The following is a 20,014-nucleotide window of genomic DNA, read 5'->3' as shown; positions in this document are numbered from 1 at the left end:
GTGCGACAAGACAGCAAGAAGGGTATAACTCTTATCAGCTGAGTAACAATGTTCATCAAAGTGTTGCGTGTTACAGTGTAGGTTAGTTTATTAGGACAAGTGCATGACATTAAAGTTAGTCGGGGTTAGATTTTTTTTTTTTCTTTTTTTTCTCATTTCAGATAATGGTTGAAGAAGTGAGTCTTTAGTCGACGGCGAAAGATTGGACGGGATTCGGCTGTCCTAACTGGGATGGGTAGTTCATTCCACCATTGTGGGGCAAGGACTGAGAATAGGCGGCTTCTCTTTGATGACCCTCCGGGAGCTTGGATAGGAGTAGATCTGAGGCGGCCAGAAGATGCAGAGCGTAGGGGTCTTGAGGGTGTGTAGTTAGAGACCATTGACCGGAGGTAGGCGGTTAGCTAGCAGGTGAATCCGCAAAAATATTTTTGCGGATGTGCCTTTCGTTTATACGGAAACGGCGTTTTTACGGGGTGAAACCGCAAAAAAGTGAGACTACCTTCCAGGGTGGAATTCCTAGAAACGCAAAAGCTTTGCGATCTCGTCTAAACTATCAAAACGTATAAATCTGTTAAAACGATGACGAAAGGGTTGTCACGGCTGTGGTCGCGCGTACTGCTTACGTCACAGGTAGCAGGTATGCGCCAGTAGCCGAGACGTAAACAAAGCAAGTATGTCTGACTTATATCAACGGAGATCACCTGAAGGCTACATTGGCAGTACTTTTAACCCTTTCACTGCCACACGAGTCACACGACAGAAGGTTAACCCTTTACTATCACACAACCGGCTGTCGTGTGGCAGTGAAAGGGTTAAATACACAAGAATCTGTCCCGCGGCGTGAGTGGACCCACTGTCTGTGAGTGACTCTGCTTTGGTGCAATCACATTCCCCATCCACAGTCTGCGAATCAGAGGCAGAGTAGGGCGGGTCTTCACAGCACGTCATGTGACATATGCGCCAATCGTGTGACAGTGGGGCTCCGTCGTCTCGAGTCGTTACAGCGTCGTCTGCACGCAGAATTCCATCCCAAAACGCTTGTCTAAACGTAAAATTAAAAGTGAAACCGCAAGATGACTTTTGCGGTTTCTGTTCACAAAACGCTCGTCTAAACGCGTGTAGCTTTATGCCAAGCAAGCAGTGCAAAAATTTACCGTAGTGGCATGCAGTAATGCGCCTTTCATTTTCGCGGAAATAGGCTGTCTATTGCCATTCTCTTTGACAAACTCTAACCTTAACCAGCTCCTTAACAACGCCTAAACTTAACCGTTCTAACCTTAACCAACTCCGAAACAATGCCTAACCTTAATCGGCGAAAGAATACACGTTAAAAAAAAATCACGTTAAAAAATATTTTTGATGGGATTCGAACTCGCCAGCAAACAAGCCATAGGATCCACAGCCATGTGTCCTTGCCAATTGAGCTATTTGTTGGATACTGAATAAGGGGCGGTGACTTATATATATTGAGCTCCGCTCGTGTCGCATGCGCGGGCACCTCGCGCGAGCACGCCGGCGCACGCACGCACCTGAGCGAGCACGCCGCCGCCGGTGCACGCACGGTAGCATTTGTCTGAAAAGAAGGGCGCTTTACCGCACTAGCGTGCGGTGACGAATGCGGAAGCATTTTTGCACTGCTTGCTTGGCATTAACGTACAGGCCGTCTAAACGGGGCCTTAAGCTACTCTGTACCGAGACTGCTGCACAGACTTATAAAATAGATCGGCTGTCGACGCAGATACTTTTAGTTTATAATGTTTGTCTGACTAAGTATTGATAACACCTAATAGATGGGAATACCCTTTCCAGACCAATCTCATGACATCTCTCCTTTGAAAAAGTAATGCTAGCCTTGAAACTAGACTGTCGTGTGATAAACAGCCCGGCTTCTAGTTCGAGTAAACAAGTTTTCCCAATTAATCCAACCGCTGCCTTAAAACACAACATACAGATATGATACTAAAGATACAGCAGGCTTAAAAGGAAAACTCCAACATTTTGGGAAATTTGCCATCTACCCTGGAGTTAGACAAGAAGATACATACCCTTTTCTTCTCTGTGCATGCAGTAGGAGTAGGAAGACGTTGGGAACTAGGCTAATGGAGGAACCTACTTCCAGTGACTGACGCTAAGCTAGGCTAACGGTGCCCGTCTTCCACAGCATGCATTGCACTGAGAAGAAGGGTATGTATCTTCTTGTCTAACTCCAGGGTAGATGCCAAATAAGCTAATTTCCCAAAATGTTAGTTTTCCTTTCAGACGGAGCCTACAGAATTATCACATGTGACTTTTGATCAATTGAAATAAAGACAAAGGCCTACAGAGTAAAAGCTTGAGACACGCACAGGATTTTCAAAATAAGAGTATCGATATGAACTATACGCCAGGTGGCGGGCAGACCTCAGTGTCACTCGCCAAACCGAAAATCTGGCGGGCTCCAATTTCGTGCCCTGCTGGTGTCACTGAAAATGCTTCCCCTTTCACACATTCATGATGGAACATAATACCGATCATATGCATTTTGATTTAACTGTTGTCGTGGAAATATATTATCATACCATTGTGGTATTGTATGAGAGGGCGCTGTCATCAGATATCAACGTAGTGTGTGCGTTTCTCTTTAAGAGAAGCACACATTAGCCAGTCAAAACAATATGGTTATGATCTATGTTGATCCTTGCTATAAGGCCATAAGTGACATTGTTATGGGATCCGCTCTGTTTTCCTTGTAAAGCAGCCATAATAGTCATTTCAGCCAATCCTCAGGGTGATGTTCCAGTTCCTTCCACGTCATATGTATATATTAATTTTGTATTAACGGTCTTGCCGGACGAGAGATCGTCCTCACTTGGTGATCGGACATTTGTTTACATGGTCTGATCTTCAACTGTGCATTCCTTATCAATTGATCTATGTGAGGAATTAAATCTATTTTCTATTTCCTTATTTCAACTTTTGGACTCAGAACAAGTTATTGCTCATTATTATATTATTAATCTCCCATAACACTGTCATGTGTAGGGACGAAACGCCAATGGATAAATAGCCTCACAAGAATTATCCCAGAGCATTCGGATATAACACTCATATTCACCACGGTATAAAACGGGAACGTATCGATGGAAAAATGATTTCTTTATGGCATATTGAATGGAAGGTTCTTACGGTCAATTGACAATGATATTGGATCCATAGATATAATATAAAATATAGGTTTAGCCCTACAAACAACATGATGCACGGGGAACGTTTGTAATGGAAAGCTGGCCTGACAACAGCAGGCCCAGACTAATGGCTGGCACTGGATGTATTAAGAGGGCAGTTTAGCTCAAAAGGCAATTCTGACCACCATCAACAAGGGCTGACCATTGACAGAGAGGAGGGGGCAGTGGTAGAGATTATAAGGGATGAGTTGAGTGGCATATTAGCATGTATGGTTGTTGTGCTAGTTGGCTGAAGGGGTAAAAGAGGGCGACTTAAAATGGCGTCTCAAAATGGCATCTCTGTGCCCAGTGTTGGGGACGGACTCATCTGGCTGGAGGTACTTACTGGGTTGAGGGGTCTCTTCTGGCCTCGCTGGTGGCCGGCCCCCCTCGGGCCCCCTTCAAAGTGCCTCCCAGGGAAGTCATGTGGCCCTTGGGCGGACATGCGGTTGCCCCTGCCACCTCCTGGAGAGTGGCCATAGTGGGAGTGGCCACCGCTACCACCTCCTCTCGTCAAGTGAGTGGGGTCGGACCTGTGGTTTCCAAACCCTCTTCCAGTTCCTCGACCCCTGGGACCTGCACCCCTTCTAGGGGAGCGTTGGCTTGCTCCGGCCCAGCCTCCACCTCTGGAGCCTCCTCCTTGGCCACTGCCGAAGGAATCCCTCGTATTGTGTCGCATTTTAGGGACTCCGAAGGTTGAGTGGCTGTCGAAGCCAACTCCCCCTCCGAAGCCTGAGCCTCCTCGCTGATCCAGCAGCATGTTGTCCCCCCGGCCATCGCCGTAACCATAGCTACTGCCACCGCCAGATCTGTAGAGATCGCGGGAAGAGGTACGAGAGGAAGGGCGCGAGTCGAATGACTCGTACTGCTTAAACCTGTGGAAGGGAGGGAGTAAGGGAAGGGGTGGCAGAGAAGAGCAGAGTGTGAGGGGGGAGGTCAGGTATGGATTTCTCCTCCTCCTGCTGCTGCTGCTTCTCCTTCGTGGTCTCTCACTCTCTTCCCCTCGTTCATTTTCTTTCACTCCCATCTTAGTTCATGATGAGCGACATAGGCAAGATCATAATTTTTTCACAATCCAAAAGGTCTGGATGTGGTCATTCGTAGCACAGTAATGCTTTTCTCTGTGGGCATTTGGCTTACAAACACGACTTAACTCAACCCACCCCCATCCCTCTGCTGGAGGTGAATGGGTGGCAGGTAGCCAGCCGATCAGGGGAAACGTAATTTATTTTACTCTCCAGGTAAGAGACGGTGGTGACAGAGAGGGGACTAGAGAGAACTGTTGGGTACATCCATCACAGAGAAAGACAAGTGTATTGTCTGAATGAGTGATATCTTAAGACTGATCCATGAGGTTATCTTGGGCAGTGTCTTGGATCAGACTTCAATATGTAGGACGAGGGGCGTTTTTAACTGCAGCTTCTTCTCAGGGGGAGTGGATTCCTCTGCAGCATACCTACAGGAAAGAGCCTTCAACAATAATGTTTAAGTTCAGCTTGACAAATTATTGCCATTGTAAACCCTCACGCACCAGAGGACCATGAAGGATGAGAAAGAAACTAAAAGTAGGTGCAAAAAAAAGTGGGGGGGGGGGTGGCAATGTTGAGAGCATTAGGTAATAAAGGCACTGTTCAGACCTGTACTTGTATCCAGATTGTGTCTAGATCCAGTCGAGAAGAATGTACGTCCACACGAGTCTCAGGTGACCACTCAATATGCAAAAACACTTGGGCCTACATTACTAAAGACTAGGGCTGTCCCCGACTAAGGATTTAGATAGTAGACTATGATTGGCCAAAATTTGCCGTTAGTCGACTATAATAATAAAAAGAAGTATATATATTTTTTTATCATTCCATTTGGGCTGTGCTTAATGTCTGAAGGAGTCGACTGAAGGCTTCTTGTCCTCTGCAAAAGCATGCAATTGGTCCACTGATGGATACATCTTGCACATTGCACAGATTAGCCCCTCCCCCTCTCAAGGAGTTTATCCACGAGAAAAGGAACACTGGATTAGCCACTAGATCAAACACCAGAGGGGATTGTGAGGTCCATTTTAGAAAGACCGCCTTCAGCAAAAATTGTCTATCGATAAAGGGAAGTGGAACATGGAACAGCCTTCCGGTCCCCTTAAGGGAATGTCCCACCCTGTCCACCTTTAAGGGCCAACTCAGGAAATGGCTGTTAGACAGCCAAATATGCACTCATTAGGGATGTTAGTGATGTTGTACTGACTGAATGTCATGTTAGTGTGGTCATGTCAGTGATGTCAGTTTTTATGAATGAACGTTGTATGGTCCGTTTTGTGTTTGTTTTATGTTAGGACTACGGGTGGAAATTAGCCCTGTGCTATTCCCGGCATATTTACGTCCTTATCATGCTGTGATGTTATGCATACACATGTAAATGATGTTCATTAATTTGCATTGTCCTTAATAAACAAATCTTAATCTTATTTGTCTAGTCTAGTGTGTTCATTAGATGGGTGAAATCCTCTTTCAGTGCCTCTGTGCCTGTTTTCTTAGGCAGTTAGCCTCTGGTATGCATGCCATTAGCCACGCTTCTAGGCCTCTTTTCTTTTGGAAATAATGATACATTTATAATAATAATATTCTGTCATGAAATGAAAAAAAAAAAAAAAATAATAATTGTATTCGACTAAGAGGTTGGCAGTCGACTACGGCTCCTTTCGACCGATTAGTCGAGCACCGGTTATAATAGGAACCGGTTCCTAACTTCCGGTTCTGGAAGTAACCTGTTTGAATTTTGATTCTTAACACTTTGACTGCCTAAAAACGATTTACAACGTCTTTGCTGGCGATGCTAAAGTTGCCGGGGGACGCTGTACGTCGTCTTTATATCAATATTTCAAAAATCTGCGATCTGATCCATAATGTCCCTCCGCTGGTCTGAGAACCACCAGCAGGACCCACTGAGCTCTCTGGCGGTTCAGGAGCGCCATCTGGTGGCCGATCGCGCAACCGCTTAACAGGAAGCACAGTGGAGGTTGTGCTACATGTCCGTATTGCTTCCGGCCACTCGGGATAGGTTCCGGCATTCTAGCTCGTCACTCTACATAGCGATCGATTGCCAATAACTCGATAAACAACATGATTTGGACGTATATACCATTATACAAGCTGGAGATGGACCGGGTAATAATATATCCCATAATGATAAAATTTCTACTCGACGATGATCGCCCAACGGCGCGCGGAGACTGGGGTGAGTTTCAGCGTGTAACGTTACCATCTTCGATACTAACTGCTTTTATCAACATTTGACCCACATTAGATGATTGGTATAACGCTGCCCACGGAATTATAAACGCCCCCTCGCCCATCCGGTCAACATCAGATGACGTGTAGTAACTTCTAGAAGTACGTCTAGTTGGAATTTTTTATATCGCGCTGATTGCCATCAAACTGTATTTCATCATCAATATAATGCATTTGGGGCTATATATCACGTTCTGGAGAAAGTTGCAGAAAGAGATGAAAACATACTTATACATTAGACCATACTTTACTATGAATATGTGAATGAAAAAGTTTAACGTTGCTACACAATGAACAATACATATAGGACTTTGAATGGGCCCTAATAATGGCAATGTAGCAATAGAATTTAAAAAGTTATAGCCCTGCAAAGAAGGGGACTTTCTCCATAGACAAATAGCGCTGGCAATCTATGGTATATCATTAATTTAACCCATGGCAGCCAAAGTGTTAATTTCGATCTTATTTATTTATACTTTGTTAATTAATACCCTAGTTACAGTACAGCAACCAAATTAAACTGTATCAAGTCAACTGACAATGTGAATAGTATGAAGAAAATAAAAGATTTTTCAAAAAAATAAAAAAATATCTCCTGCAAAATAAGCTGTGACCTGTACCTCAAAGAATCAGAATCGAGAATAGTTTAGAACAGGAATCGAAATGGAGAATCGGAATCGTTCAAATCCAAACAATGCCCAACCCTACTAAAGACTCATGCAAATCAGATAATATAATAGAGTGCATGCAGTGTTTCCATTACAATGTTACTGTGAAATGCCTACTCAATTACCTTCACATTTGAAATGAATAAAGAGATGTTAGACCATCACATGGCACTTCCCTTGCATATTCAAACCATACTCTCAAATTGTCACTTGATTAATACAAGCATCCTTTAACACTTTGAGAGCCACGCCAGAGAATATTCGGGTTTACGCCCCAACCGCTGAGTGCCACGTCACGGCTATTCTCGGGTTTTATTTTATTTTTTATTAGCGATCTGAAATCATATTGCATCACGCAAGCCTACCGCCGGCGCTCAGATCTGAAAAAAGCGCCCCCTATCGTCTCCCAGATGGTAAATCACCCTTTTGGAATAGACTCAATGAAAGTTTTGGAGAACGGATTTCTGACTCCACATTTTACTTCTCACTGATGCAGCCGGGGTCTACCAGAGTTCATTCTGGAGCCTCTGAGCCGCGCGGATCATGTGTTCTACTGTATACATGGTTGATAAATACATTTATCGATTTTTTTCGAATGCCGATGGGAAATTGGAATAAACCATTTGGATACCATCTGACCTCAGGTAAGGAAGCTATGTTATCAGTGTTAGGATAATCAGACTCGTTTTCACGGAGATATAAGCGTTTCCACTATATGTGATATAGCTGTTTTGACTGTAAAAGCCATGAGGAAATAACAGCAGCGATTATCAGCGCACGGCACGAGCGCACACATACTATCGATCATCTAGCGTTTATTTGAAAACGATTCATAAATAGGCCGACAAATGACAACGTTCTGGAATATTCCAGTAAAAGGCGATCATCATAGAATGTGTTGTTTTTCCCCGGAAAACTGGTGATTTTCAAAATGCTATCAAACGGAAATGAAGCGATAAAAATACAATCTGCCTTGCCAATGTTGACTGGAAAATGAGTCTTTGATAAGCGATGGGCAGATTAGACACATAGCCATAATTTAAAACATAGATTAGGCGATATTAACGTTAACATTGGGAGTGGATGGTGGCATCAAGGGGGTAAAAAGGAAAACCCGGCGTGGCACTCAAAGTGTTAATTACACCTAATTTTTGTTTTCTTCCCGTAGTGCCCATATGAATGAATGTCATCTACAGAAATATATGAATTTGAGCAGACGCACTTTACTACCAACGGCTGATCAATTCTCAAAGTCATCATGAATAACTTGCAACAATGAATAAAAGGTATTGATGTACATCAGGGGTGCCCAATCTTTTTTTTAAACCAAGATCTACTTTTTAATTTGCCACCTAGCCGAGAGCTACCAGCCCAAATTTGACCTACTCTCGGCTAGTATTAGTAGATTAATAATATCCATTCAATATGCACATGACAGAAAATATTATATGGCATATAATATTTTCTGTCATGTGCATATTGAAGAGTATATAATATGATATTTTATATATCATTGTAACAGTGTAGTGTAGGAATTACAAGAATGTTATTAATGAAATTAATGAATATTATCAAACGGAATTGTTTCTGTATACACATTTATAAAACGATCAAGGCATATTTAGCCATTTTTTATGCATTCACATGCGCTTCAAGAATAAACAAAAACAAGACTTAAATGGGAAGGGTGTGCTTGTACATTTGAACATAGTTCCATGATAAATGGCTGCGTTGTGCTGAGAAAGAGGCACAGATCCGCTTCTACTCTGAGGCGAGATCTGCATTTATTTTGTATAAAATGTCACGAGCCGAAAATCCTGCTTCACAGAGGTATGTTGACGCAAACGGGACAGGCTTTTTCAGCGCCGCATTACACAGCACTGGGTAGTCGTTCCGGACTGATATCCAGAACTTTGCGAGGGCCTGTCCAGTGAACTCGACTTTCAGTAGCTCGTCACACGAAAGATCGATCAACGCCTCCTGCTCAGACAGAGGGAGGCCTGTTGCAATGAACGGATCTTGGATCCAGTTGTTCAAATTGTCAGTGCTCTCTTTCGGGGGAAATAATTCCAAAATTGATCAATGAGCCCTTCTATGTGGCTACAGATGATGGGCTTCAAATCACCGTTTTAAATTCAGGATGCTTAAGTTTCCAAGTGCCGCTAAAATTTACTTGGTTTAAAGCTCTCGTTAGAAAGGATCTCGTAACACATGCACGTCGCGGCACTTTGCGCTCCTCTGACTCACAAAAGACCAGACGTGGCCTCAAGTGATTATACCTGCGCAGGATGTATGACGCGTATTGAAATACGTTGATGCAGGGGGCGAGAGACATGGCAAATACACACAGCGGCCAGGTGGAAAACTCGATCGGGCTCGCGGATTTTAGTTTGATCCTTTTTTTTTTTTTGTGCCAATGCTGTCACCTACCTAAATAATCTCACGGCCTACTTGAAACCAGCACGCAATCTACCGGTCGATCGAGGTCGACTGGTTGGGCACCACTGATGTACATCATTAGTGACTTAAGTATGCGTGACTGGCTACACGAAAACAGGGCTGAGATGTATGAAAGAGTGCAAGTGTCTCAGAGGGTTGAGGGGACCAGACAATGATGGTGTAAAAGGAACCAAATTTACAGGAAAACGGGCCACTGCCATGTTGGGCGTTTGTAGACGCGTGTAGACAGCTACCAAGTTAATGGAAAAAAATAAGCATGTTTAAATGCTGGGTAATTCTGTTAACAAGTTTTAATAGATGTTAGACTATGTTCAGTATGTTCATTACCCGTCACTTCGACCTCCTGTTTTCCTTTCTCCCTCCATCTGTGTGAGCATGTCCAGTTGTTTGTTGATCTTGGCAAGGACATTGTCTGCATTTTTACCAGTGGATAGCGGGGAGCTTGCAGAGAGCCGGCTCTTCTGTCCTCCACCACCTCCATAGCCTCCCAGGCTATAGGAGTCCTTAGAGCCTCCTCCGTACAGATCATAACTGCCAGAGCCTAGTAAAGAAAGGACAGAACAGCAAAGCAATAGCACCATTATAACAACAAACACATTATGTTTAGAACAATGATCAACATTTACTGTGGTATGGATGGTTGGACTCTGTAGAGCTTCTTAGGAAATTCCAGGAGGTGGACCAGGCAACAGTCCTGGGTAGCCCCTTTCGGGACTGTGAATCAAGTCTCTTATACGTCCATTGAAAAATCTCACAATTAACTCCGAAGAACTGGTAGTCAGCCAAACGCTCCTTGTACAAGTATCGCAGAGAAATTTCAAAAGGTACTCACAGTTGCACAAGGGTTTTGGACAAACGCTAGGGTTTGAAAGCTCAGCATTGCTAATAAACATTTTAAATAAACTAGTCATCACCAAAATCTGCTTTGCTTCAAAATGGCTGCCTGGTGACCCTGCGCTGTGATGGTTGGGCGCACCACCCATGTCACAAATGCAATCACAGCGCAGGCGCACCAGGCAGCCATTTTGAAGCAAAGTAGATTTTGGTGATGACGAGTTTATTTAAAATGTTTAGTAGCAACGCAGAGCTTTCAAACCCTAGAGTGGGTCCGAAAACCCTTGTGCAACTGTGAGTACCTTTGAAATGCCTGTGCGACACCTGTACAAGAAGCGTTTTAATAAGGAAAAGCGCAACAGACTTAATTGTAGGATTTCTACATCATCGTATAAGCATAAGGGACTGTGTATTCACGGAGCGATTAGCTCGTCCAACAATGTTGGCGTGATTTTACAGCCCCGAAAGTCCTGGGGTATTGCCATCGTTTAAAAAAAAAAGTCAGCTTGAAATGAAACCCTAGTTCAATTTATTCACTTAAAGTTATCCCAAGGAGAGTACTAACAGTTCTCTCAACTACAGTATAGACAGCAGTGAAATTATTATAATTTTTTTTAACAGATGGGGGGGGTCCAGAAAACAAATGGGGGAGGCCCAATGTGCATCAATTTGGGGGTCCTTGGAAATAAACGGTTGAGAAACACTGGCCTAAAACGAAAATGATTCACCTCTGCTTCCTGATCCTCCTCCGCCACCACCCCAGCTTGAGTATCCTGCAAGGAAGACAATGGGGTGTTGTAAGCTGGATGTAATAGTTAGCTAACGTTAATAGCTACCCAACTACAGTAGCTAAGGCATAGCTAAAATGCAGGACTTAACTCTGAAGTTTATTCGGCAAGCAACAACATACAGTGATGGGCGGCGCACACACGCACGGTTTTCTTTAGGGTCGCGGTCGCCGATGCGATTGAGCTCTGCGCTTGACCCATAGTTTAGTCGATAATCCAATGTAGTAGTTACCCCCCCCCCCCCACAATGTACAGTTCCCCCCCCCCCCCACCGCCTGAATGCCTTCTACAACAGAACTGCATTTCCGCGTCTCTGATTGGCCAGGTCATTTCTGGTCATGCGACATGTACGCCCAATCGTGGGACCGCAAGTTTCTACCCTGGTTAAGCTTAGGCGCTCGTTCGAAGTTGGTTAAGGTTAGAGTTTGTCTTAGAGCGTGGCGATAGAACGCCAGGTAGTTTGCAGGCTGTTAGACCCGGAAATAGGCGCAGACTTGCTGTCCCACGATTGGCGCACATGTCACATGACCTGGCCAATCAGAGCGCAAAACTCGAACGCGGAAATGCAGTTCTGTCGTCGAAGGCATACACGCCCCCCACCACCTACAATGTACAGTGCCCCCCACCCCACCTTCTACCTACCAACCACCACCTACAATGTACAGTGCCCCCCACCCCACCTTCTACCTACCAACCTCCTCCAATGTACAGTTTCTTCGTCAAATGTATACTCTTTTTTTAGACTCTTGGATCAAAAACAGTACTGTATAAATATGGTATGTCATAAATGTATAGATGTAGCAGTACTGTCTATCTGTATGTCATATTATGTCGTGATGAATTGAAAATGGGGGACCCTGATGTAAACAAGACGAAAGTCTTTCTCTGGTCTGCATCCGATTAACAATTGTGTGTATTGAGCCGTACTGTACCCATTCTGCAATCTGTTAATAAAGTTTTCAATCAATCAATTAGCCAATGTTAGCTAAATTGCAGATGTTTACTTAACGTAGCTCCTTGCACCTCGGCCATCAAGTAAAACATCATCGTTTGGCTCATAGTTGGTAATCCGGATGTGGCGGCGGCCATTTTATTAGATTTATTATGAGACAATTTCGTGCCGCCGCCGGTCTGACTCCATTTCACGGCATTGATGGAGCCAGCAAACTTAATAATAATACCGTTCAGAGTGCGTTAGCTAGATAAATAATAAAAGTACAGCAGGCATGCTTTGTGCCTATAACGTTAAGTTAGCTGGTTGGAGCAGCAACCTTTAGGGAGACGTGTATCCGGCTGTTAGCTAACAGCTAGCTAGCAGCATGAAGCTAAGTAACGCTAACTTAGAGCTCAACATCTTTGTTTACGTTACACGAATCATCTAAGGTGATCCCGCTATGAAACATTAAGTGTCGGTAAAGTTGACTTTAGCATTGCCTTTGTTTGTCGTTTGTATGTTTACCAGAGTCGGCAGCATAGCCTCGACCGTCCATGGTGTTGATGTGATGGTGGGTTCAGTTGTTGTTTGTTAGATTCACACAGAAGAACGAAGAAGAACGAGCTGTTGGTGAGAAAAGGGGGGGAGAACACGCCTTATGTACCCAGAGGAGCTGCAGCTTCAGAAAGTAGGAGGTCTCTGATCAGTAGTAACCTATCAGTATCAGTGGTAACACGAAGCGGTAGCCCAGCCCCCTGAATCCGAGTAGGGTATATCTGCAGAGCCGCACAATAGGGTCCAGCTGCAGCCTCGGAGATTGGTCCAGATTGGGCAACTTCCGCCCAGCCACAAGATTATTACTCCCGTGACAGGGCAATGCGCTGATTGGCGGAAAGTACGGAAGTATCTCGAAGTACGTCTGACGTACGTCTGACGTTTCTCTACGTCCGTTAGCGAACGTGTTAATTGAACGTCAAAATCAAAAGCAAGTACGTCTGCGCTGACGAGAGGGGGGGGGGGGGGGGGCTTGTATTGATCAGGTTATTAGATATTGTACCGATCAGGTATTACAGATCATATCCGCATGAAATAAACTAAAATGTTAAAACCCATTTAGACTGTTTCTCATTCCTGTACTGTTGTTTATACTCTGCTCCTGTGTTGTAACCCAACCCCCTCCAATGTACAGTAAATGACCAAGTATGGTTGTCAATATTCCAATGTACAGTTTTGCTTGTACAGTTGTACAGTGTCCGTCCCCCCCCAACCACCTCCAATGTACAGTCACCCCCCCCCCCCCCCCACCTACCCAACCTCCTCCAATGTACAGTTTCTACGTCAAATGTATATACTCTCTTTTCTGGACTCTTTTTGTATCACAAACAATACTGTATTTGCAAATCTGGTATGTCATAAATGTATAGATGTAGCACTGTCCATCTGTATGTCGTGTATGTCATATGTTATGATGAATTGAAAATGGGGGACCCTGATGTAAACAAGACGAAGGTCTTTCTCTGGTCTGCATACCCTTAACAATTGTGTGTATTGAGCTGTACTGTATTGTACCCATTCTGCAATCTGTTAATACAATTTTCAATCAATCAATCAAGACCCGCGTCGCGGGCACTGCATTCCGTTCTCAGAATGGATTTGACGAGAGAGAGAGAGAGAGAGAGATCATCAGCAGGCTATATATGATATTCAGACTCTAGATCTATTTGCAGAGCCAGATGAGATGAGGCAACCTGTGCGATTGGCTCTTGACAACTAATTTTGCACGTACTGTATAGGCTACATGCAGTATGTGTGTAGGGCTTCCCACCCTCCAGAACATTTACAACAAGCGGTGCAAGGGGAAGGCTAAGAGAATTATTAAGGACTCGAGCCACCCGAACAACTGCCTCTTTGAACTGCTGCGGTCAGGCAAGCGATATCGGAGTCTTAAGGCGAGCACAGAAAGACTCAGAAGAAGCTTCTATCCCCAGGCCATCAGGCTGCTAAACGAACAAGAAACACTATGCAACAACCATAAAATGCACACAGCACACACACCCACACTCACTCAAACAAACAACACACTGCAGCACCCACTCTCCACACTTTAGATCACACAAACACACTTTACACTTTATATTTATTGATAAAGGATTTGCACTACAACTCGTACACCTACTGTAAATTGTACCTAAATTGCACCTCATCCCATTTCTGCCTTGCACTATATAGTATTGTATATTAGTACACTGCACAGTATTGTATATTATATGGTAACTCAGTTATGTCTATTCTGCATCGAACATTGTACATATGTCTAAACTGAACACTGTGACCTCATTTTTTTTTTACTTCTAACTTTACTATGTTATTTTATTTCATACTATCTTGTCTTGCACAGTCTCTGGAGCGTAACAGTAAGAAGCATTTTGTATAAAAGTATTCTGTACTTCTGTATGACAACTATTAAAGAAACTTGAAACTATGTGCGCACTGCGGGAGGTGGCCAGAAGCGCGCAACTAGCCAACTACTATTATTACTACTATATTAATAGTCTATTCCATTATATAGCTATAGTTGCTGTATGATGACAATACATTTGATTCCTATCTAATTTTGATCCATCGCAAAGCGCTCCAGCGCTTGAATACGGCCGGGGGATCCGCGCTATACAATGCAGACCCACGGCTCTCGTATTATAATGAGCCCGCGAGGCGTGTTATTATTAAGAGTTAATAATATTGTATATTGTTTACACTGCCTTTTTATTCTATTTTTACTTCTCCACTGTACTATAATTATGTGACCTGTACACCTCTATGTCTTCTACTACCTGTGATTGATTGATTGATTGAAAACTTTATTAACAGATTGCAGAATGGGTACAATACAGTACAGCTCAATACACACAATTGTTAAGGGGATGCAGACCAGAGAAAGACTTTCATCTTGTTTACATCAGGGTCCCCCATTTTCAATTCATCAGGACATATATGACATACATGACATACAGATAGTCAGTACTGCTACATCTATACATTTATGACATACCAGATTTGCAAATACAGTACTGTTTGTGATACAGAAGGAGTCAGGAAAAGGGAGTATATACATTTGACGTAGAAACTGTACATTGGAGGAGGTTGGGTGGGGGGGGGGGGTTGGGTACACTGGGATATTGACAACCATACTGGGTAATCTACATTGGAGGTGGTTGGGGGGGGGGGGCACACTGTATAAACAAGCAAAACTGTACATTGAGGGGGGGGGGGGGAGACACTGTACAAACAAACAAAATTGTACATTGGACTATTGACAAAACCATACTAGGTAAATGACTGTACATTGGCAAAACTGTACATTGAGGGGGGGGGGGGGGGAGACACTGTACAAACAAACAAAATTGTACATTGGACTATTGACAAAACCATACTAGGTAAATGACTGTACATTGGAGGGGGTTGGGTTAGGATATTTACAGGGGCCATGTGTTGAATAGCAGTATCCCGTAGGTGTCCCTTGAGAGGTTTTGAAAGTGGGTAGTGATCCACATTCCTTTACAGCTTTGGGTAGGGCGTTCCACATTGATGTGGCATAATTGCGAAACGTGTTTAGTCCCTTATTTGAGCCGAATCTGGGTTTAACATGATTTGTGGAGCTCCCTCTGGTGTTGTGATCGTGGTATTCACTGACCTTTGGGAAGTATTTTGCCATGTACATGGGTACCTTGGTCGTGTAGTGTATCTTGTAGACCAGGCCCATTGCAAGTTGCTGTACTCTGTCGTCTACTCTAAGCCATCCTAGGTTGTCAAAGTGGGCAGGGGTGAGGTGGGTTCTAGGAGTAAGGTCAAGCAGTAGTCTGACCAGTTTGTTTTGAGATGTTTGTAATTTTGTTTTTAGCGCCTTTGAGGTGCTTTGGTACCATGAGGTGCAAGCATAGTCGTAGTACCCCTGAATGAGTGCTCCTGCCAGAGTCTTCAGGGTATTCTTGTTTACCAGAGAGGAGATCCGGTACAAGAATCGAGTTCGTTGGTTGACTTTTTTTATTACATTGGATGCCATTTTGTCACAGGAGAGATTAGCCTCTAGGGTGGAACCCAGGTAGGTAATTTCATCTTTCCTTGTGACAATATTGTCACCCACTGTAACTGAGAAGCCGTCGGTCTTGCTGAGTTTGTTATTTGAACCGAAGAGAATGGACTCCGTTTTGCCCATGTGTAATGATAGTTTGTTATCAGCAAGCCATATGCAGATTCTGCCTAGTTCCGAGCTGAGGGTTTTTTCAACCTGTAACTTGTTCTTGTCAGAGACCAGCAGGGCTGAGTCGTCCGCAAACAGGAACAAGTTGCAGTCACAAGCTGACGACATGTCATTTGCATAAATTAGGAACAGTAGCGGTCCTAGTATGCTTCCTTGTGGAACACCACAGCTCACTGTGAGGGGGGGGGGATAGGGTACCGTTTACCTCCACCATCTGTTCCCTCCCCTCAAGGTAGGATTGCATCCAGCTCACTGATTGACAAGCTAAAACCAATTGCTTTTAGCTTGTCAATCAGAATGGAGTGATTGACCGTGTCAAAGGCCTTTTGTAGGTCCAGCATGACCATGCCGCAGTATTTGCCTGCGTCCACCTCTTGTTTGATGTGGTCATTCAAATAGAGAAGGCATGCGTCAGTGGAGTGGGATGTTCTGAAGCCAGATTGGAATTCGTAGATTAGATTTTTTTCCGCTAGGTACTTTTCGACCTGTTCGTAGACTATTCTTTCCATGACTTTCGAGATGGAGGTGAGAATAGAAACAGGGCGGTAGTTGCCTGGGTCTAATTTGCTGCCCTTTTTGTGCAGAGGGGTCACCCTCGCAATTTTGAAGTCCTTGGGGACGTGTCCCTGTTTTATGGAGAGGTTTATTATGTGTGTGATGATGCACCTCCCCTCCCCCCGGCCCTCCCCATGCTGCTGAATTTATCTTATTTTATGAATACAACGTTTAACGTTCGCCAACGTAGAGAAACGTCAGACGTAATTCGAGATAAGTCAGACGTACTTCGAGATACTTCCATACTTTCCACCAATCAGCACATTGCCCTGTCACGGGAGTAATAATCTTGTGGCTGGGCGGAAGTTGCCCAATCTGGACCAATCTCCGAGGCTGCAGCTGGAGGCTACTCGAGCCGCAAGCCCAACGCCTGGGCGGGGCGCGTGTATGCTTTACCCAACGCAGTTGTGTTTCCGGGTTCCCGTTTTGCGCTCCGATTGGCCACTGACCTACATGAAGACAGATTTAACTGGGAAGCGAGTGCCATACGAGCCGCAAATTGACTGCAACAACAACCCAATAATAAACACTCAAAACAGCTATTACCAGACAATTACAACAGCAGTGGTGCCTGCTTCAAATGTCACGTATTATAGGCTATAAGCCCGTGTAGATCTATTCGGAATAATAAACATCGCCACCCTCTAGCAAAACATGACACAATGTGATCCTATCTCCGACGGCTGGTCGCAGAGACGCCAGTTGAACGAACACATCGGGAGGAGAATGAATGAACCTGATGTAAACAAGACAAAAGTCTTTCTCTGGTCTGCATCCCCTTAACAATTGTGTGTATTGAGCCATACTGTATTGTACCCATTCTGCAATCTGTTAAATAACGTTTTCATTCATTCATTCATTCTCCTCCCGATGTGTTCGTTCAACTCGCGTCTCTGCGACCAGCTGCTCCATCGGAGATAGGATCACATTATGTCATGTTTTGCTAAAGACATGGCGATGTTTATTATTCCGGATAGATCTACACGGGCTTATATAGCCTATAATACGTGACATGTATGTTGCTAATGGGCTAATGCTAACTTGTGATTCTGAACAGATCTAGAATGTAGAGATCGTGTAAAGAACGGACTAACTAAAACCTGCAAACCCAAATAAACTGTTTCCTGGTTTACTGTCACCACCTTCCAGAGGGAATGAGCCCGAAGTCCGGCTACTTCTAACCAGTAGGTTACATGAGCGGTGTTGTTGTGTCGGACTCCCTGCAGAAGAACCACCTCGTGTTGTTAGCAGAACGCTGCTGGACTCTACCACGTTCAGAACAACACAGGAGAAGGGAAACAAAGGATGAGGTTGGCCTCCAGTAAGGCCATCTGCACCTCCTGCTTCTGTTCACTTGTTTCATCTCCTCCAGTAAGGCCATCTGCACCTCCTGCTTCTGTTCACTTGTTTCATCTCCTCCAGTAAGGCCATCTGCACCTCCTGCTTCTGTTCACTTGTTTCATCTCCTCCAGTAAGGCCACCTCCTGTTTATGTTCCCTTCTTCGATGGAAGTGTGGATCCAAGTAACTAGCTTTGTTCAGCAGCATGAACACCCTCTTTTCCTCACTATACCGCTCCTCCAGATCCGTAATGATCTGTGTCTTCAGTGTTTCCCCTGAAAAAAAATTCAGCAGCGGTGCTGTGCCTCTAGGGGGGTCCGGGGGCATGCCCCCCGTAACTTTTTTTTTACATTTTAAAGTTAAATGCATCAATCTGGTGCACTTTGAGAGCAAAATAAAGAGGCTAGATCTATGATGATTGTACATGTCAAATACTTCCCAAAGGTCAGTGAATACCACAACACCAGAGGGAGCTCCACAAATCATGTTAAACCCAGATTCGGCTCAAACAAGGGACTAAACACGTTTCGCAATTATGCCACATCAATGTGGAACGCCCTACCCAAAGCTGTAAAGGAATGTGAATCACTGCCCACTTTCAAAACCACTCTCAAGGAACACCTACGGGAGACTGCAATACGAAACTGGCCCCTGTAAATGTCCGAACACAACCCCCTCCAATGTACAGTAAATTACCAAGTATGGTCTTGTCAATAATCCAATGTACAGTTTTGTTTGTACAGTTATACAGTGTCCCCCACCCACCCCTCCTACCCAACCTCCCCCCCCCCACTCTGAGCTGTACCCATTCTGCAATCTGTTAAAGTTTTCAATCAATCAATCAATGAGACTCAACTCTACAGACATGCTGGTGAAGAGGGGAGAACTGGTGCTAGATCATACATGGTCATTCGCATTGAAAGGGGGTCTAGGTGGTTCCACTGGGTGCTAGATGGGACACCCATTGAAGACGACGAACTGGTGTAACGGGCAACACTAGATTAACACGACCTGCGACGTCACGTAGCCCCAATGTCGCCTGGGAAACACTGCCATACATTGAAGACAAAGAACCAAAACATTTCACAGAAGGGAATGAAAGGACGGCCACTCTGTTCCCCTAGTGCCCGACTCAATGAACTGCTCCTCCTCTCGCTCACTCTCCGCCTCTCAGAAAGTGTTCTGCTCTCAGTAGAAAAGAACAATGTCATCGGTTGCAGTTAGATTCATTAATGTTGGCGAATGGAATCTACTCGTCAAACTTAGAAAGGTTCCGTTCTTTTTAACCAATTGTTTGCAAATTGCACATCACTACAGTGCAAGTGGAATCAATGTCTGTGATTCTTTTTTTATAAAAATGTTTACTTTAGATACCGATAGCAGCCAAAGTATCATGATGCAGATTCTAAAACGATACCCCGACAAAAACCTAAAATATCAGGAAAAGTAATGGATTATAATATATATACATAAATCAATAACTTCGTTTTGAATCAAATAGGTTCAATATTGTTAGCCTAATTCATATGAGTGAGAGAGAGAGGTTTCGGCCCCTCCCCTCCCTCACTCACTGTAGGAAAAAGAAACCGCTCCACTGAGCAGCTCCAGGATTAGTTGTAACTGTTTTGGGACCGGCTTGGTTGAAATTAGCAGCCAACGTTAGTTTAGGTCATCGAACCGTCACATGTGCTCCTGA

General features: G+C 44.2%; 1 protein-coding gene across 1 annotated transcript in view; it reads right to left on the bottom strand.

The window, feature by feature from the left end:
- LOC311232603 (uncharacterized protein) overlaps positions 1 to 12,802 on the bottom strand; it is a gene marked incomplete at its 3' end in the record, with an annotated part of 38,999 nt that extends 26,197 nt beyond the window's left edge. The window contains exons 1-4 of the mRNA XM_084319463.1: positions 12,691 to 12,802; positions 11,172 to 11,216; positions 9,937 to 10,150; positions 3,550 to 4,078 (exon numbers count right to left, since the gene is read on the bottom strand). Coding sequence (XP_084175589.1) covers positions 3,550 to 4,078; positions 9,937 to 10,150; positions 11,172 to 11,216; positions 12,691 to 12,721 — 819 coding nt within the window. The 5' untranslated portion in view covers positions 12,722 to 12,802. The remainder of the gene's footprint in view (positions 1 to 3,549; positions 4,079 to 9,936; positions 10,151 to 11,171; positions 11,217 to 12,690) is intronic.
- Positions 12,803 to 20,014: the final 7,212 nt, after the last annotated feature.

Source organism: Notolepis coatsorum (genome assembly GCF_963971535.1).
Source record: "Notolepis coatsorum genome assembly, chromosome: 7".
Taxonomy (NCBI): Eukaryota; Metazoa; Chordata; class Actinopteri; order Aulopiformes; family Paralepididae; genus Notolepis; species Notolepis coatsorum.
This window is presented reverse-complemented; position numbering and strand designations above follow the sequence as displayed.